We start from the raw sequence: 20751 nt of genomic DNA on the forward strand, positions 1-20751 counted from the left end.
TGCCGGGGAGCCGGGCGGCCTGGCCGCCGTCGCCACCGCTGCCGCTGCTGCTCCTGCTGCTGTCGCGGGCCGCGGCGCTGCGCCCGGACGAGCTCTTCCCCTATGGGGAGTCGCGGGGAGACCAGCTGCTGCCGGAAGGCGACGACGAGAGCTCGGCGCCCCTGCAGCTCGCACTCCCGCTGCGCTTCTTGGATGCCGAGTTCGGCAGCCTCTATGTAAGTTCTGCGCGCCGCGCGCAGCTGCTTCGCGGGGATCGGGGACGGGACCGCGTCCCGAAACCCTGCCTTCAGACGAGGAAAGAGTCCCAGGCTCCGCCGCCCTCCCCGGGGAAGTGGCTTTGCAGCCTTGCAGCTCCCGGAGCCCCGTAGGGGAGGAAGCCCTGCCCTGCCCGGGGAGTAAGACCCGCGTCCAGCCACGTCCGCGCCCGGGGCAGCGAGGAAGGCAGGGCTCGCAGTTAGGGCTGCGGGAAGGGAGCACATCTGCAGAGCCCGAGTGGTGTCCCCCGGAGCTCCAGGGTCGTTTGGGGCGTGAGAAGGTGGGCGAGTTCAAGGCACCCAGGTCCGTGCCCCGCGCAGTGACCGTCGCCGTAGAGGCGCTGGTCGCCCTCCTCCGAGACTCCCACCCAGCGAGGAGGGAGAGGCTTCTCGCCCCTTCCCGCCCTGTGGGGCCAGCTGGAGCCGCGGTGGCCGCGCCCAGGGCACTGAGTGACCGTCACCTTTTTGTCTCTCTCGCCTCCTAGGTGGGCACCAACGGCATCATCTCCACCCAAGACTTCCCCAGGGAGACCCAATATGTGGACGATGATTTCCCCACCGACTTCCCGGCCATCGCCCCCTTCCTGGCCGACATCGACACGAGCCGGGGCAGGGGCCGGGTGCTGTTCCGCGAGGACACCTCGCCGGCGGTGCTGAGCCTGGCTGCCCGCTACGTGCGCGCCGGCTTCCCGCGCTCCGCCGCCGGCTTCACCCCCACCCACGCCTTCCTGGCCACTTGGGAGCGAGTCGGCGCCTACGAGGAGGTCAGGCGCGGGGCTCAGCCCTCGGGGGAGGTAAGTGACCAAGGGACCCGACCACCCCCACTGAGCGAGCTGAGCCGCGGGGCTTGCATTCCGAACAGGAACCCAGGGACCAGCTGGGAGTTTGTTCTGAGTCTGCTCTTGTGCTGAACTCTTGGTGGCACCAGGGCCGAAAAACTTGGGAAGTGTAGAAGGTCGTTGTCCGGCGGCATCTTCTGAGGCTCTGACAGGTGGTCACTCTCGCAGGGAAAACTGCTTGGGGGAATGAGGACCAGAGTGCATTTGCCAAAGACCCCGGGAACATAGGGCAGTTTATTTGTGGACTCATCAGTAGGTATAGAAATATTTCTGATTGTATATGTTCATTCAAAGAAAGATCAGAAAATACTGGAAATTGAAAAAAGAGCAACCGCTCATTTCTCTACCACTATTAAACATTTTTTCCCCCACTTTTTGAGACAGGGTCTCGCTGTGCAGTTCAGGCTGGCCTTGAGCTCACTTTGTAGCCCAGGCTGGACTCAAACTCTCAGTGATCCTCCTGCCTCAGCCTCCCCAGTACTGCTCCTGTTAAACATTTTTGTGTGTAGGTTTTCCAGCGTTTTTATGCGTATCTATTGCTGTCTGTTAATGATAATGGGTTCACATTGCCAGTGCTGTAATGCAGGTTGCTTGTTTGTTTTTTTTGTTTTTGTTTTTTTCCGGTACCAGGAACTGAACTCATGACCTGGTGCTTGCCAGGCAGGCGCTGTGCCACTGACCTAAATCCCCAGCCCCTAGGTTGCTTGTTTTGATTAGTATATCTTGAATATGTTGCAATGTCAATAAATATGTTTCTATGACATTATTTATGACTGTGTGATATTCCAGTTTATCGACCACAGATTACTTAACCAGTGTTCCCAGTGGCCATTAAGTTATGTCTTTGTTTTCACTATTATAAATAATACCTTGAAGCACTTTTTACTTTCATTTATTTATTTATTTATTTATTGTCTTTTTGAGACAGGGTCTCGCTGTGCAGTTCAGGCTGGTTTTGAGCTCACTTTGTAGCCCAGGCTGGTCTTGAATTCACAAAGAGTATCCTCCTGCCTCAGCCTCCCAAGTGCTGGGATTATAGGCATACACCACCATGCCTGGTTTGAAGAATTTTTTTAAAAATTGAAAGTTTTGCACATCCCAGGAAGTGCAATTGGTGGGCCAGAGGGAGTGTATTTTTTGGAAGATCCTTTATAGCTTTTGCCAGTTTGCCCTCCAGATTCCAGATTACATGATCTTTCATTTACAGGAGACTGTCTGAGATGTGTTTTATCGTCTCTATCTGCAGAAAGGAAAACAACCCAGGCTCCCAGTCTTTTGGTCTTGGGAAGCAATGTTGGAAGTATTCCAAATAGACATTGGGTGGGACCAAGGTAGTTTGGTAAATGGCAAATTGCCTCATTGCTGGAGTAGGTACAAAATTCCTTCTATGAAATTAGACCTGAATATGAAACCTTGTGCTCCAAGGGCTGAAACCATATTATCTATTTTAACTCATCACAGTGTTTCTTAGCTACAGATAGTGCATAGGAAGCTTGGCTGTGGTCACCGCCTCATTTAACATGGTAGCCTTTCTTCTGTGTTCTAAGAGTAAGAGTGCTGTGCCCTAAAACCTGTACTAGGCAAAGAAGATCTAGACATAGAAATAATTTGAATTTATGTAGGGTTGATTCAAACAAACATATTGAACATCTTTGTGTTGAACACTGAGCCAAGTAGGAGGTTGGAGAGGATACAGAGGCAAATAAGGCAAGGCCCTAGCATTGTTTCATTCATTTATTTTTGTTTATAAGTTCAAAAAGTATCATTAAAATTAAAGCTGGGTGTAGTGGCACATGCCTGTAATCCCAGCACTCGGGAGGCTGAGACAGGAGGATCGTTGCAAATTTGAGGCCAACCTGAGCTACAAAATGAGCTCAAGGCCAGCCTGAACTGCATAGCGAGACCCTGTCTCAAAAAGAATTTAATAATAATAATAATAATTTAATATGCCATGCTGATAATGGAAAACACTGAAAACAGAATGTAAGGAGGAAACATTATTTATAATTCCACTAACTTGGAAGTCACCAGTGCTAATACTTTGTTATATAGTCTTGTAGTCATTTAGAAAACTGATATATGGCATATTTTTATATATGTATGTATATAAATAATTTATATTCTAGCCTAATTGAGATTTATTCATTCAGTAAACCATTTTGGTACTTACTGTATGTCAGTACGGGGAGAGACGCTGTGAAAGGACGTACTTTTAACTCAGTGTGACTCCTGTCTGCTGGGGGCCTTCCTTAGTTTTCAGTAGGATAAGTAGAGTAGTCTCTGGGCTTGAGGAGCCTGCCTTTGACTTCCTGTTTAGGGGAGATAGATCTGGGAAGGTTTCCATGAGAAAGTAACTTTCAGTCTGCGCTGAGCAGAGTAGAACAGTCTTGCTGGAATGAATAGCATGTGTCACCCTTGTGCTATAAAGTACATTGTGTCGCGACTCTGTAGATGGCATTTTGTTACTGAGACACAGGGCTGCAGAGGCCGGAGAAGCCGGGAGCCCAGGTGGGTCATGTTCTGGGAGGATTTGGATTTAGTTCTTAAATGGTGGACAGCATTTGCAGTATTTTAAGCAGAGATTTCTGTTTTTATTTTGTTTTGTTTTAAAGGGAGCTCTTTTTGGCTTTATTGAGGTAAGGAGACAAAGAGCAGACTGACTACATAGATAATTATTAAATGTTGTTTATTCAAGCTATCTTGTTAAATTCTTGCATCAGTGTTTTATCGTACTATCATCCCATCACAATTCTTGTACGCACCCTATCGGATAAGTACAAGAAGCCCCGTTTGCATTTCATAGATAATGGCAAGTAGAACTCAGAGTGATTGTCCAAATGCTGCTCTTAAGGAGGAAAAGGCAAGTTTAAAATACAGGCTTCTTGATTTTCAGGGTTTTTTTTTTTTTGCCAACCACACTTCCTTGGTGTAACTGATAGGAATAGAAACAACAATAGCTAAGCCTTCCCCAAAGACTTCGATGAATGAGGTTTGAGTTTTATTGTCTTGATGTGATTTTGGTACCAGCAGAGTCCTTGGAACAATTTTCATTCACAGGAAGCCTGAACTTGGAATGAAATCTGCTGTAAAGGATGCTTTTCATGCCAACATCACTTCCAGCGCTCTGAAGATAGTCCAGCTGTGTGTGTCTCACTTTTAAGATAGAAAAGAACGAGTGAGATGAATTGGGGTCATGAAATCATGCTCCAGCATTTAGATCTCAGCTTCCTGGGGGCTTAGTTAAAATAAAAGTTGTAATGCAGGTGAGGTGGCTTTGTTAATTACTTTCCTCCGTGTCGTCTGCGTCCTGGATATGACGCTTCTCTTGCCAAACTTTCAGGGCAGTTGTGAAATCAGTGATGAGATAAAAACATTTTGGAAAGAAATGGATTTGCAAGGTTATCCGGTGACTTTGGAAGTAGTGACTCAGCTTCGGTCTTAGTTTCCTCACCTATAAAATGAGGTAGCAACACCTCCCCTTACAGGATTATTGTGAGAATTAACTGGGGTGACATTTCTGAGTACCATTCTAGTCCCTTAGACCTAGTAAGCAAATGCTCAGCCAGTCTTTATTCCCCACTTTGGCTCCATACAACCAAGTTCTAGTTCCTTTGTTTCACTATCTTGTGGGGGTGTCGTTGTGGTAATCGAAGTCCTTTGTATATTATTTTATTTTATTTTTTTGTCTTTTTGAGACAGGGTCTCACTATGCAGTTCAGGCTGGCTGTGAGCTCACTTTGTAGCCCAGGCTGGTCTTGAACTTGCAACGATCCTCCTGCCTCAGCCTCCTGAGTGCTGGGATTACAGGCATGCTCTGCCACACCCGGCTTCCTTTGTGTAAAGAATCTTTTGTCTTTTTTTCTGACTTTTTTGTTGGGAGTGAAGTTAGGGTGGGAGAAAAATTTGCAGATCCCATCTTTCTTTAACATTTTTCAGCAAAATCATTCTTCAGTATTGCTGTGTGCTGAATTGGCTTTAGAATGTTTTCACTTAGAAAAGAGTTGAGGATTCTGTTTGGACAGAGGATGTTTTTTCAATTACCCACGTTGAAAGTTCTTCTAAATACTTTAAAGAGCCCTGTGACTTGAGTTCTTGCTTTAATAGTTTTTTGGAGGACAGAGTTTGGCAAACATAATCTATTTTGCTTGAAGGATTGTGTGAGTTTTACATGGCTTTCTTCAATCTTGGCGCACCACATTGTGAAGGACTGGAAACTTGAAGCGATCAGAGGAATGGCATCTCTACCATTTAAAACGGTTTCAGTTGGTGCCCTTTCTGCCCATGGATCGTCACACTGGGTGTGACAGGACATCATGCCTAACTAACACTGCAGGAATGCCAAGGTGTAATTGCGCTGGACAAGATGTGCACGGATAGTGCTTATCAGCTCAAGTAATCTGAGACTTCTTGAGCTAACAGAGGCAATTCATGGAGCAAAAGAGTTGGGGTGTTGACCTCCAAAGGACTTATTCACGGAAAACATGAAGACCGGTGTGTACTTTAGCTGTGGGCTTTCGTTGTTTTGTGTGTATTTTTGTTTGTTTTCGGGGGAGGAGTAATGTGATGGTGGTCTCATTGAAGGAGGGAGGTTATGGAGAACTGGATCACTCAGATCGGGGTAGTGTGGAGTGTTTTTGTTGACTTGGAATTTAAGTTGGGTTGTAAAGGGCTGAAAGAACGGATACTGAGAATGAGGTAGCGGAGAGATTGTTCTGAGTGAGGGCATGTCCTGGAGGAGGCCAGGAGGGCTGAGGATGGAGATATGGATGAAGGCATCGCAGGGCATTGACCTAAGAGGTGAATGCAAGGGAGATCTGGGGGATTCTGATCTGCTGTCAAGCATGACACTGACCAAGAAAGTTGCCCTTTGTTGTAGCATTTTGACTTTTGGCTCTGGGGTCCAAAAGAAGGAGGTCTGTCACTTCACTGAGAGTTGAATCTGAGTCTGAGATACAGCTATAAAGATATAGAGACTATAGACAAATATGAAATTTTGCTCAAGACTAAGTGTCAGGAAGGGTAGAATATGAGGGATGTGATAACACTGGGCATTATCTTTGAATTTTTGGCAAGTTCTTTTTTTTTTCTTTTTATCTTTTTGAGACAGGGTCTCGTTATGCAGTTCAGGCTGGCCTTGAGTTCACTCTGTAGCCCAGGCTGTCCTCGAACTTGCAACGATCCTCCTGCCTCAGCCTCCCAAGTGCTGGGATTACAGGCGTGTGCCACCATCCCTGGCTGGCAAGTTCTATAGGACACAGCAAGATGGGTGAGCAGTCATTATGCCTGCAATGGTGTTCTACAGGTGGTGGGAGGCGAAGGGTTACAAGCAGCAACTGAAAACACAGAAGTCGGAGTCTATGGCTTCCTGATTCTAGAGAGCGTGTAGCCCTAAGGAACACCAGAAGGAGAACTGAGTGACCCTGAGGACTCACCCAGCATCTTAATTTCCATTTTTGCTTTGGTAAACCTCGGCAAACCCCTTGGGGACAGAGATGACAATTCTGACTTTTTTTTTCTTTTGCCAGATGGCTGTAATTATTTAACAAATTGCAAAATTAGAAACTCTTAGGAGGACACATTTGATACCTGTCAGCCCAGCTCTGCTGAATGTCACATCAGCACCGAGGGGTGATGCCCGTATCTGCGTGGCGGAGGCGGAGGCTAGCTTTCTGCTGGGGGTTCTGGCCTTTCTCTCTTTGATAACAGATGGCAGAAACCTTGAAGCTCAGCCACTGGCCCGACCCGCACTGTGCTGTCCACACCCCGCCCCCGGCCCCTTGGTGCTCCTCAGACCCTGGGGATGCTGGGAACCAGTGACCCCCGTGCAGAGCTTGGCAGCCCATCTGAGGGTTTCCCTTCGGAGCCCGAGTGTGTGGGGCTCTTGCGGAGCGTTATATCTAGGAATGCCGGGACCTTTCCGGTTTGGAAGCCGGCCAGGGCGTCCGGGAGGAGGAGCCTTTCAGGCCTGCGTGAAGAGGGCTCTGCAGCAGTTCAGTGTGGAGTTTTGTAGAACTGACTGAGAACGTTGGAGTGTGGTGGTTTTTAAACTGCCAGACTCTTTTAGAGTGTCGTTTGGGATCATAAATTCTATTTAAAAGGAAGCTGTTCTTCTGATGTTTGCCTGTTTCAGTGGAACTAGGGAAATTAAACACTTGCCACCTGTAAGGAGTGCTTGTCTCAGGGGTGGCATTGAGAATGCACCGAATACGTGGTAATTGAAATGCGTACTGGCCGACGCATGCAAAGAGTGAACGCAGCGCTAACTACTCAGATTCCACAGTGAAAAGCCAGACTCTCCCTTTCACAGGCCTGTTTACTTCTGCCCCATCCTCCCTCCCCATCCCCTTTAATCCTTTGCCGTCTATACACCCACCTTATCTTACAGAATTTCTCTAAACTTAGAACCAGGATTTCCCCTATCTTCCCTTCACTGCGGGTGATTCATGGCAGGAGCTTTAAAGCTTAGCTGTTTAAGATGGGATTCTTGCGCTCACTTCTGCATACGTCTGCTAAAAGGGGTTCGTTCTCCTTCCCCTCTGACTTTTCTTTCCCTACTTGAACTGTCTTTATTCTGATTGATATAAAACTCCAAAATGAATTATTAGACACGATGGGGAAACAGCCTTTGTGTACACTGGGCAGAAGTTAAGCCTTCTGTCTGTGAGGTTCCGGAAAGCGTTCCTTTGTCTTTGTTTTTGGAAAAGTCAAGTTTTGCTGATGAAACAATCAACAAACTCAGCAATAACTACACCGGATTCCCTGTCTATTAGTCTGTAAAGTGAGTGAAAGAAAGGAAAGAAAGAAAGAAAGAAAGAAAGAAAGAAAGAAAGAAAGAAAGAAAGAAAGAAAGGAGGAAAGACAGGCAAAATGACTTTTTTGGTCAGAGATCTTGGCATATTTACTTTTTTCTTGAAAAAGATAACTCCTACATTTCTTTGCCATATCTGCAAGACCTCAAAACTATGCTTTAAAATTAAACACTGAAAGAGAAAAAAATAACATTAAGAAAGAGAACAACATAGAGAAGGACCCTGGGCTATTTTATTTAGTTTGATTTAATATTTTTTTCTGTGCCTAATTTTAGCTGCCTAGCAATATGAGGAGCTAATGGTGGTCAGCAGTAAATGGATGTTTCTAAGAGTCATGTTATTTATGAAATAAGTGATATTTTTAAAATGTCCTCCAGTTGAGTGTGATCTAGTGAAAGAAGTAGTGTAGAGTCCTAAATAAGCATCTTTTAAAGATAATCAAACATTGGGCCAGGAATATAGCTCAGCGGCAAGGCGCCTACCTGGCAAGTGTGAGGTCCTGAGTTCGATTCCCGGTTAAAAAAAAAATAAAGATAATCAAGCACTGCTAACATCTTTTGGAAAGGTGGGGAGCAATAATAGCTGGATGAAGGTAAGGATCAAAAGTCTTACTGAAAATAGGAGAGTAAACTGAACATCAAAAAGCGATTCTGGGCTGGGCATGGTGGCACACACCTGTAATCCCAGCACTCAGGAGGCTGAAGCAGGAGGATCCCTGCAAGTTCAAAGCCACCCTGGGCTACAAAGGTAAGTTCAGGGCCAGCCTGAACTACACAGTGAAACCCTGTCTCAAAAAAAAAAAAAAGAAAAGCGATTCTGCAGTCACTTGGGTGTTGAGTTTGTGGCTACTCAGGCTCCCGGTCTCTCTCTGAGGTCTCTCCCTGGTCTGCTTTGGCTCCTACAGTGTTTATCCACACGCCCAGGCGCACTGTGAGCCTGTCTGCCCCCACCCTGAGGTCTTGGGCACACGCTCTCGCTGGTGCTGCTGTCTCTCTGGCCGCTGTCCCCAGTTACTCCTCTGGAACTCCAACCGTGGCAGTTTTCCTCCTCTAAGTGGAGGACTCTCCTGGGCACGGTGGCATTGTCCTTTGCTCCTGTGTATTTTAGCACCAAGCACGATGCGTTGAGCTTGGGGCAGCCAGCTATGCAGGGCACCGATGGGGAGATGAGTGGGGTTTACAGTCCCAGAGACTCTACCCGGGGTGAAATGATCTGGAAACACTCACAACGGTGTCAGAGGGCAAAGAATCCTGCTGGGACTCGCAGGACACCTCCAGGGGGCAGCGTTTGAGAGGCAGTGCTGCTTATGGTGCAGATGGGCATAGTAAGTCGTCTGATGAAGACGCAGCAGAGCTGCGCTGGGAGGGGCGGGATGAACCCCCTTGGATGGCACGCAGGGAGGCTCAGGCTGGCCTGAGGTGCAGGGCAGGGGCTCTGGCTCCCTGGAATGAGCTGCGTGACCCTGGGCACACCTGCTAGTCCCTGCGTCTTTTCTCTCACTTGTAATGTGACCACGGCTGTGGAGTTGCAGTGAAAGAGTAGGCGAGGCTGTGAAAGTAATGAAGAGGTCTGAGGCCTCTTGGCCAGCCGGGGCCTAACACAGTGCCCACCAGTCACAGGCGGAGAATATGCAGATGAGTGAGTCGTCCAGGTGAGAGACGTTGCACACCCAGAGTTATAAACAGGGGCAGTGCCTGTGGGAATCATTTTGCCACAAGTTGATTTTGCCGTGTTCACGTTCCTCCAGAAGGGGTTTATTTTTTTTTTTGTTAACTTATTTTCCGGTACCAGGAATCAAACTTACGGCCTTGCGCTTGCCAGGCGGGCGCTCTGCCGCTGAGCTAAATCCGCAGCCCCTGCAGAGGGGTTTAGATGAGAGAAGTGTGAGACTTTAATTTTAAAAAAATTTTCACCTCTATTTTACCTATGTATATTTTAACTGATGATCTGAATTGATGGGCGATGCTTAGACTAAATAATATCAGTTATAAACTTGCATTTGGAATCGAAAAGGAAGTTCTAGGGGAGATTATGTTTAAAGCTGATTTGGGGATGGAGTACTACTCAGCCTTAAAGAAGGATAAATTTGAGTCACTTGTGAGAAAATGGATAGATCTTGAGACCACATTACTAAGTGAAATCATTCAGACATAGAAGTTAAATATCACAAGGTCTCTCTGATATGAGAAACCCTCAATAGAAGTAATTTAAAGAGAAAAATAAAAATGGTAGGAAACAGGGAGACTGCAGAGATGGGAAGCAGTCTGGAGAAAGGGGGAGGGGAAAGGGGAAGCAGCGCGATCGTGGTGTGATACCTACGTGACCAGTTCCAGGAGGTTAATGCGGTACAATTGCTGTGATGGCAAACCTGTCCTAATATAAACAGAAAACCACCGCGGGGGAATTCTGAGAAGGGTGAAAATTCTTTGTACTTTGTCGCTTTGCTTGTGTTGCTTTCTTGTTTTGTTTGTCTGTTTGTTTAAAGGATGTTTCCAATTCCTTTTCACAGCTGAACACTTTCCAGGCGGTTTTGGCCTATGATGGGTCCGATAGCTTCGCCCTCTTTCTTTACCCTGCCAATGGGCTGCAGTTCTTCGGCACTCGCCCCAAGGAGTCTTACAACGTCCAGCTGCTGCTCCCAGCTCGGGTGGGCTTCTGCCGAGGGGAGGCTGAGGACATGAAGAGAGAAGGACCGTACTTCAGCCTGACTAGCACGGAACAGTCTGTGAAAAATCTCTACCAGTAAGTAAAAGAGCCCTTGGCCTTTCGTGGGTACCTGACCTCAAGTGGCCACAGGCCATTCAATAATAGCTCAGTGGACTCTAAGAAAGGCATCACATCGAAACCAGGAACTAGGTTGAACCCTTGGAGGAGCAATTTCCCTTATTTTCCTGCCCTATTTGGTTTAGAAAATAGAAACAAGAGTGTGTGTGTGTGTGTGTGTGTGTGTGTGTGTGTGTGTGTTTGCTGAGCCACTGAAGCTTGCCATGAAAAACATTGCTTTTGGAACCACGTAAAAATATCCAGTAATATAGCTGCCTAGGTGGAGGATTTGGGGATTAATCATTTCACAGGAAGAGACTCTGTGATTTTGTCTTTTGGGTGAATACTGTTAAAAATTAAATGAAGAGGACTCTAGCTGAGGAAAGATAAATAAATACAACAGATTGATAGATGGTTAGAAGTCTCAGGATTTCTTTATGCCTTCATGACCTGAGCTCATGCTGAGGGTTTTCTGGCAGGTGTGTGTGTGCGTGTGTGTGTGTGTGGCCAGAACTGGAGCAAGTCCTTCGTCCCAACGTGGAGTAATCTGCTTAATCATAACCCTTACTACGTTGGGCAGTCCCGTTTGAGCGAGAATGATATTTATTTTTATTTATTTATTTATTTATTTTTGGTCTTTTTGAGACAGGGTCTCGCTATGCACTTCAAGCTGGCCTTGAGCTCACTTTGTAGCTCAGGCTGTTTTGAACTTGCAATGATCCTCCTGCCTCAGCCTCCCGAGTGCTGAGATTACACGTGTGTGCCACCACACCCAGCCCAGAATGATATTTATTAGCCACAGTGTTTTGGATTTTTGGTCTTTGCTTTCATTTCTTTCCGAGTACTAGTCCAGAGCACATAAGTTACTCCCTGGCTTCCCTGACCGCTTCTCAGGTCATGACATCATTCCAGGTATAGGAACAGCTCACACTCTTACCTACCGTCTGCTCTGCTCGGCCACCAGAGAGGGCAGCGACAGTGACAGATGGTTACTCAGAGCTGACATTGATTGAGGGCTTATCGTTTGCTAAGCTTTTGCTGAACACTTCCAGATGTTATCTTGATGAGAATTCACAAGACTCAAAGGAGACAAATAGTACTGTTTTCTCGATTTTACAGATAAGCTTAGGAAGTTAAGGAAGTTGCCTGTGAGCTCAGAGTGGCCAGGCTGCAATCAAAGCGCAGGGGTAGAGAGCTGAACCCCTTACTGTCTTTTATGCCGAGTCCTTCTCTTCACATCGGGCATCTTTAGGTCTCCGTCTCGGCTGCCCTGGAATCCAGATTCTGGAATTTAGCTCTATGCTCTCCTCCATCTCCTCTCTCCTTTTTACCCTCTTCTTCTACTCAAAAGCTCACTGGTTCTGTACTCCTCAGATATTATGAATAACTGAGAGTGGGCCAAACATTTGAAATTCAGATTTTGAAGGCCGGGGCTCTGCATACCAGCAACTTGTACTCTGGTAAGGTAGACAGACCAATGGCTCAACCACCGCAGAGCACTAGAATAAGTGCTGACATCTACCACGGCCACGGGAGGCAGCGGAGGCCAAAGAGCCTGTGGGGAAAGTAGTTCTGTTCCTCTACCGGAGGCCTAAAAGCTACCAAGATCTGACACTCACACATGCATGCAGCACACGCACACACACACACACACACACACAGCACTTTCACTTGTCCCCTCCAGGCCTCTCTCATTTTTATGTTTGACGCCTCTCAGAAATCCTCTGAATTGCTCAAGAACATTGCTCAAGAATAAGACCTGGAGCCAAAATGAAGGACACAGAGAAATTTTTTAAAGTGAAATTCATGTTTCATATAAAACAATGTAGAGACAACAAAGAACAATGTTAAATAAAAGTAAAAATTACCCCTACTAGGTCAGGTGTAATCAGTAGTAACAGTCCTTCCAGAATTTTAGGTATGTGCAAAAACCTTTTAAAACCCAGTGGATTGTGTGCATTTTCTCATATGTCACTGTTTTATAGGCATCTTTCAGTCAGATATCTGTCTATATTATCATGTTAAGACTATAAGATGTTGTATGGACTGTGGTGTGTATTATAAAGACAGCTTACAGATGAATATTCAACATGTTGTTGAATTAATGTGAGCCGTACCAGGTCACTCCTAAGTACTTCGGTATGTATCGCTAAAGAGTAAACTTATTTTTCTACTCAATGGAATCCTTCTTTTCCATAAATTTGTCTCGTGTCAATGTAAGGGTTGCAAATTACATAATTCATAGTTTTTGTCATACTTTTTCTGCATATTTAAATATGAATACATATGTTTGCATTTTTTTGAAATTATACTTTTTTGTCTCCTGGAAGAAAGGACAGTGAAAACTAAGTAGGTATTGTGTGTGAGGCATGTGCTAGCCATCTTTTTTTTTTTTTTTTGGTCTTTTGAGACAGGGTCTTGCTATGCTGTTCAGGCTGCCCTTGAGCTCACTTTGTAGCCCAGGTTGGTCTCGAACTCACAACAATCCTCCTGTCTCAGCCTCCCGAGTGCTGGGGTTACAGGCGTGCGCCACCACACCCGGCTAAAGGGAGAATTACCAAGAGACTCCATAATTTTTTGTGTGTGCGCTAGCCATTTTATCTGGTTTTCCTCAACTCCTCTAGTGAACCGAAGAGGAAGGCTTGCTATCCTACTTTGTAGCTCCGTTTCCCTTTCTAGGAAATAAATTAAATTCTTCCTGTCACTGTGATCTCCAAATGACCTTGGAGATTTTACAGTCGCCTCAGATTGGTTACCTTCCCATCGTGCACAATGACAAAAGCCATGCTAGTGATTTATATTTCTTTAGAAGGTTATTTGACTGAGCTTTCGTATGACATTATTTGTATATTTCTACTCTTTGAAGCTTTTGTAGTTTTCCAAATTCAAGAAAAAACTTCACAGCTGTAACACCTCTAATGTGATAATAAACTAAGTATTCTCAGACCTCTATGATTTTCTCATATTTTCTTTAGTTTTCCTTGTTTGCTTGTCAGGAATCACCAACATTAATTCTTATGCACATACATTGTTAGGCACACACAGTATAGTGTACAGGGGATACCAGCTGCTTTGTTGATATATTGTTTTATATTTTACATTAAACATGAATTATGCTAAAAAAAAAAATCCCTATCCTTCCTTTTGGCTTCGTATCTTATTCTGCTATGAAAGGAGACATGCTCTTTTTTCCCCTAAATTAATGACAGAGGCATCAATAGCACACGTGCACACACATACACACACATTCTCACACTCTTACACATCAGGGTTGGTGGAAGGAAAGACAATTTCAGATTGAAATGAGAAATCGTAATACTGTAGAAGACATCCAGATGAATAGCTACCGAAAAGAGCAATGGCCTGTTGTTCTCGTGGAACTCAGTGAATTTTTAAACTATCTTATTAGTCATTCTTATTCCTCGTTGCTGACTTTGGAGGAAATTCCACAGTGTGGGAGAATTCGAGTGTAGTATTTTGTACAAACACCAGAAGAGTCTACAGACTGTTGTGTCCAAGCTAGTCAGGCTCTTCTCAGCTCAATTTTCTCTTATTTTAAAAAATCATATATATATATAATAGTTGTTTTTTTAAGACTATATCACTGACTCTAAAATATCAACTCACGGGGATATTTGGAACACTGAGTGGAGTCCTCGCTCTTCTCTAGTGGAGAAAAAGAGTGATGTTTCCCAATATTTCTGGAAAAACTTCTACCTATGACCCCTTTCCTTTTGACTAAGGTATTTTTTTTTTTTTGAGACAGGGTCTCCCTATGCAGTTCAGGCTGGCTGTGAGCTCACTTTGTAGCCCAGGCTAGTCTCTAACTTGCAGTGATCCTCCTGCCTCAGCCTCCCAAGTGCTGGGATTACAGGCATGCGGCACCATGCCCAGCCTTAATCTATGTTCTTATTTCCTCCTTAACTTATTCTACGTTTGCTCGAGTCTTTTTAGACATTTTGCATGTCTTTAAAATGTGTTTACATTGGTTCTCCATTCTCTGGATTAATTAATAGTCCAGTCCCTGTGAAGAGGGTGTGTGTTTAACATTCTGTAGAACAGTGGCAATTCAGCAGTCTATGGTAGTATTTTGGCTTTTGGACATAGTATACAGTAGGACAGATATTTAGAACAGGGGCTTTTGGTGCTAGCAACGGAAATGAATCCTATGTGATCTCAGTTAATCTCTCTAAACCCATTTTTCCCTTCAGTAAAATGAGGCATGACCGCTGTCCCTACTTTGTAGAGTGTAGTGAAGAATGTCACACACTTGGTACAGGACCGCAGCGTATGCACTCGTTACTGTTTATGTGTCTGGTGGTGAACGTGAAGCAGAAGTGTTCTTGAGTGTGTTACCAGTTGTCAGACAGTTGAGAAGGGGGATAAAATATTTCCATACTGTTTGTCTTCAAATAGATTTTTAGATAAAAACTTTTATCTCTGGACTGTAGAGCAGATTTATAACTTGATGGCATGACATTCTAAACATAACACGGACTAAAAGGTATTTTACATCCAAATTCTAGTATCCTTTCAGTTACCACACAGTCTGCTTTTATGGTGTTTTATACCCAGGAAACTGCTTGATCTGATCTTAGTAGTCTTTCAGTGGTAAGCTAAAGTGCTCACTTTGCGGGAAGGAGAGGGAGTGGATATTTTTGTTAGTATGAACTGTTTCCTTTTTGTTTAGACTAAGCAACATGGGGATCCCCGGAGTGTGGGCCTTTCATATCGGGAGCAGCTCCCCACTGGACAACTTCCAGCCGGCCACAACTGGAGCGCATCTTCCCACAGCCCGCCCTTGGGCTCCCCGGGAACAGCCCGTCACCCCTGGCACAGCCCTGGAAGGCGACTACACCGAGGACGATCTGGATTATTATGACGAGAATGAAGAGGAGGTTGAATATCCCCCGAGTGAACCAGGGGAGACGTGGGACGGTCACAGCCGGCTGGACGTGTCCTTCCAGTCGAGAGCCGACGCGGGCCCGCTGGGAGGTGGTCTCTCTTTTCCAGACCTGGACCCTTCCTCCCCTGTGCCACATCCAGCACCTAGTGACTGGCCATCTGGCCCTGAACCACAGTCTGCCCACTCGGACCCTCAGAGGAAAGAGGCGGCACCCCTGGGAGACGTGGAGACCCCGGGTTTAAAAGGCCACGTGCAGCCTTTGGATCAGGCAGGGACCGGAAGTCCAGCTCTCTTAGAGGTCGACGGAGATTCCCTGGCTCCTTCCCAGGAGGGCCCCGCGCGCCAGCCTGGAGACAGAATCGTCCAGCCCTACTCAGAGGGCAGGCCCCTGCCTTCAGGACCCGATCTTTCTGCGGCCTACCCCCAGGGAGAAGTTCTTCCTGATTACTCTGGGCCTGGCCACCCTTCCTTGGTGGGTGGAGAGAGGCCCGTGGTCGGAGTGGAGGATGAGATCAGTTCCAACACTGAGGGTGAGTGCATCAGAAGCGCTGGTGGCGACATTTCGTTTTTAAAATGTTAGTTTTGGCTGGGTGTGGTGGTGCACGCCTGTGATCCCAGCACTCTGGGAGGCTGAGACAGGAGGATCACAAATTTGAGCCCAGCCTGGGCAGTGTAGCAACTGAGTGAGACCCTGTCTCAAAATACAAATGGAGTAGGGATATAAGTAGCTCAGTGCAAAGGTCCTGGGTTCAATCCCCAGTGCTGCAAAAAAAAAGAAAGAAAGAAAGAAAATGAAAAGTTGGTTTTGTGTAGAGTTATGATTTTTCTCTCAAGGTGAAAAGTTTAGCAAGAAGATTGGAACTGATTTTTCCTCCCAGTGCTTCAGGAGATAAATTTCCTTTGCTGAATAAATCCTGGCAGGCCGGCAGATTCTGGTTGGCGTCTCTTGATCATTAATAACGCGTTTTAAAAAATAGGCCTCAGGAAGTGAGTGGGGAAGTGCTGGGCGGCTTGGCCAGCTCTGCTCTCCAGTGTAAAGAAGAATTTCAGTTTGGGAGCGCAGCGGAGGTGAAGTGTTCTGAGGCTTGGTGCTTTTGTTTTGAGAAACGGAGATGCGCAGCACGGAGGAGAGACCCACCTTGGTATCCCCGATGGCACAGCCCCGAGCTCCTCTGGCCGGGAGATTCACTGCCCTGTGTGTGTGGACCACGGGAGCCCTTGGGGAAAGAAGTGACGCCCACGCACGTCTGTTGTCCGTTCTGGTTCGAGGCCATGCAGCTGTGGCATTCACCTCCCCTGAGCCTTGTGCTGTAGTGAGTCACTGAGCAGCTGGAGGGGAGGCGAGGAGGGGTGTGAAGGGGAGGCAGGGCTTGGTCAGCCCAGACCCAGGCCCAGGCCCAGGCCCGTGCCCGGCCTTCTGCCCCGTGTGCACACTCGCGTGTCAGCGCTCTCTCCCTGGTCTGGGATGTAAGGATGCGGGTGGGAAGCTGACCCCAACGCCTGTCACGGGTGGGCAGACCTCTGCCAGGAAGAGGCCAGAGGCTAAAGCTGGCTGCGGAACCTCCGCTGTGTTTTCACCTTTTCTGCTTTCCGTCTTTGCGACAAAGCGTGCTGCCCTAGCAAAGAGGGCCTCCTGGGTGTCTCTGCGGCATGGTCTGCAGGATTTTGCTCAGAGAGGTACTTATTTCAGGGGGGAAGAAAATAATGTGTGACCAAGGGGATGCTGTGTAGTGACTGGAGAGAAAGCGTTAGCGTCAGATTTAAATTTTAACCTTGGCTGCCTTGAGGGAGTTCCTGCAAGCCCCAGGCCTCCGATTTCTCACGCATTTATAGGGAGAATTAAATGAGATAATGTATGTGAGGTTCTTAGTGTCTGCAGTAGTCGGTTCTTAGAGATCGGTGGCCGCTCTAACGTGGACGATGTAAAACAACGCGAAAGGATGGAGACAGGCAGAGAGTGAAGAACGAGCTTATTCAAAAATTTTGTCTTTACTGGTGTCCAAGGAGCCACATTTTCGTAAAGTTGAAGATGTGAGTTTTATGGGAGGTCTTCAGAGCCTTTCCATCCCCCTAACAGTCTCCGGAATTTCCACCCTGTGTTCTCTCTCTCTGAAGAGATGCTAAAGTCAAGGAACAAAGGTTTCCACACAAGGGTTTGGAGATAAAGGCACGTTCCTCAGCGGCCTTTCGTTTGTGGCTTGTGGTTCCCTGTCCTGGGAAGATCTTGGGAATATGAAGAAGCAGACCCACGGAGTGGGGTGTGAACGTTCGGAAGGGGCTGTCCACACTGCTCTGAGCGGTGAGAGGCGGGGGTCTGTGTAGTAACAGTGTAGTAACAGTGTGCGAGCAGCACTGGGAGTGACATTGGCCACTGAGCACCCAGGGTGGCAGCCATAACCCCTGTGGTGCATGAACTGTGGTTCATACTTACCAACCCCCGGATATGAACGTGGTCTACTGGCATCTTGGAAATGGCCAGATGCGTGTGAAAAAGGGGAGTAATGCGCTGCGACATTTAGGGGAAAGGCTAATTAGAAGTTTTAAAGTCTTGGACTGAAAAAAAACCGCAGAGATTTTTTTTTTTGGTTTTGGTTTTTCTCCGGTACCGGGAACCGAACTCATGACCTTGTGCTTGCCAGGCAGGCGCTTTGCCGCTGAGCTAAATCCCCAGCCCCACCGCAGAGATTTTTTTAAAAGGGATTTAGGACAATGTGTGAAGTATAGAAACAGATAACTGGTATAAATACCTTCTCTTTTGGCAGTGAATTGTGTGTGGGATTTTTTTCCCCTCTCAAATGAAGCAGTGGAGCCCTATATAGGTGCATAAGACAAAGGTGGGCTCATTGGGAAGCAGGCGGGGTGTGTGGTAGAGACCCATAGAACGTGGCCCACCGACACCAGCCGCGTGGCATGCGCTCGGCCAGTCCTACTGCTGGAGCAGAAAGTGCCCAGGTTTGGGGCTTCAGCTAGATTCCATCTGTGCTTCTTGGTTTCAGGCAGGGCGTGTGTTCTGTTTGACCTTTGTCTCCCTCAGCTCTGAAATGGAGACAGTGCAGACCTCTTTCAGTAGTTACGAGAATTAATATTGGGTTTAAGTAGTCAGCTTGCTAGCCCAAGAAATTAAGATTGAAAGGCCCAGAAAGTATCTTCCCTTTTTTATCTTAATTTTTTTCTCCTTAGATCTTCCTTTGACACAATTTTCTTTAAAATCCAGAAGTCTGGATTCTCTTGAGGTTATGTCTGTACCAGGGAAGAATGTCCCAGTCGTGCCCCGGTTCTGGCCCCAAGTATATTAGTTGCTTTGTTGACTGTTCATACAGCACTAAACCAGCCGTGCAGTGGGTGGAAGCCACTTGCCTTGTAAGAGACAGAGCAAGACTGCAGCAAAGCCAGGAAGAGAATGAGGGAAGCTGTAAGGCTCCCCAGGGCCTGATCATGAAAGGGAGGGCCTGAGGGGCAGGGTCAGCCATATTGTTGCAGGCGGGAGGCTCTGGTGAGGGAGGCGGGGTGAAGGAAGAGGGCGTTAGTCAGGGCTTGGAGTCAGGAGTATTCTGAGGGAGGGAAGTGTGAAAACGTTCTGGACAGAGGAGTGACAAGAGTGAAGAACAGGGGTGGATGAGGAGGGAAAATTAGAAGGAAGAGAGAGGGTGGGTGTGAGAGGAGTCGCCAGGGAGGGCTGAGCAGGCCGGGCCCCAGGAGTTGTTGCAGTTGTACTGTGAGTAGCAAAGAATAGAGTTGGCTTACTTGGGTCTTAGATGCTCCTAAGCCTCCTGGGGTGCTGCTACCACGAAGCTGAATTGAATCTGGGTCTGTGTGAAGAGCTAGGAAGGGAGAGGGGCACCTGGCTTTCAGAGACCTCAGGTGTTCACGCCCCGTAGGCCGTCCTCGTCTTTGTACTGGGATAGCAGTTGGGCTAGGAGAGCCCAGCATATGAGTGGGGATTTCCACAGCCCCGGGTCCCCTCCACTTCTGGCCTTGAGAGGGCTTTGGGAAAGTGTGCTTCCTGGCTCTCCACCCTAGGATGAGCTCCAGCAGGCTCTGTGTCCAGTGCTGTCCTCCAGGCAGGAAAGCCCCAGCCTGGGGACACCTCTAGATTGCCGAGGATGCCGATGGGGGTCCCATCCCCATGAAGACACGGCACGGGGGTAGTGCTTGACAGAGGATGTCAGCAGCCACCCCAGGGCCTCATCACTGTTTGCCACCAGCATCACTAGGTACCGTGGATATGGGGCGTGAACAGCATATACACTGAATGTGTAAGTTTAAAAATTTTATTACCGTAAAAGACACATCATCATTAATTGCCCTCAGAATACGCCACCTTGATTCAAACACACTTATTCCACCATTCATGCCACTTTCTGGAAGTCCTCTCTTATGAGTGTCTTCATAAAGTATGATCAAAAGTATAGTGAATGCTGCTGTGGAGTGCCATCCCACAGAAGGGTCAGACTTGGAAAAACATTACGGTGTGTCCTCGCCTTCGTCATCGGATCCAGCACCTTGTGACTTACGGTTTTTCCCTAAAGTCAAAATGAGCATGAAAGGGAAACATTTTGAGTTGATTCAGGACATGGAAGCAGCTACAACAGCACAACGAAAGACACTGATGAAAGAGGACTGCCAGAACTGCTTCAGAAAGTGGCAAGAATGATGGGATAAGTCTGCTGAAAATGAGAGAGAGTATCTGAGGGGATCAATAGCAATAGGTCTTTTACTGTAATATCTAAATTAAATAAAATAAACATTTACTGTATTTTAAAAACCATACCTCACACTCTAAAAGCAAACCACCATGGAAACTGGAGGGAAGATCATACTACTGCTCTGGATCATGAAGTGAGATGTGGTTTTCTATATAGTCTATCATTTTGGTTGGTAGGAACACTTAGAAAAAAAAAATTCTTCCCCGCAGTGAAACTGTTGGTTCTTTGTCTTGATGTAGTCACAAAAGTTGTCAGAAGTAAAAGTCACTGTAGCCACCACGGGGCAGCCTGAACGTGAAGACTTCTGTCCCCCTGTGATGGGGAGCTCGGGCCACACTGTGGACCCTTCTTGGCTCCGGGGTAGGCCAGAGCCCTCGGTGAGTAGCCAGCAGGCCAAGGACAGAGAACCAGTGCTGAAGTGTTTCTGGAAAGATGAGGATTGAAGGGTGGGTCAGAACAAGTGCAGAGGAAAGT

General features: G+C 46.9%; 1 protein-coding gene across 1 annotated transcript in view; it reads left to right on the top strand.

Annotated features, from left to right (window-relative positions):
* The window catches only part of Nid2 (nidogen 2 (osteonidogen)), a 58587-nt gene that overhangs the window by 257 nt on the left and 37579 nt on the right, over nucleotides 1–20751 (top strand). Inside the window, exons 2-5 of the mRNA XM_005377155.2 lie at nucleotides 1–215; nucleotides 740–1048; nucleotides 10412–10644; nucleotides 15356–16101. Of these exons, the coding sequence (XP_005377212.1) occupies nucleotides 1–215; nucleotides 740–1048; nucleotides 10412–10644; nucleotides 15356–16101 (1503 nt within the window). The remainder of the gene's footprint in view (nucleotides 216–739; nucleotides 1049–10411; nucleotides 10645–15355; nucleotides 16102–20751) is intronic.

This window comes from Chinchilla lanigera, unplaced genomic scaffold, assembly GCF_000276665.1.
Source record: "Chinchilla lanigera isolate Chin_1 unplaced genomic scaffold, ChiLan1.0 scaffold00008, whole genome shotgun sequence".
NCBI lineage: Eukaryota > Metazoa > Chordata > Mammalia > Rodentia > Chinchillidae > Chinchilla > Chinchilla lanigera.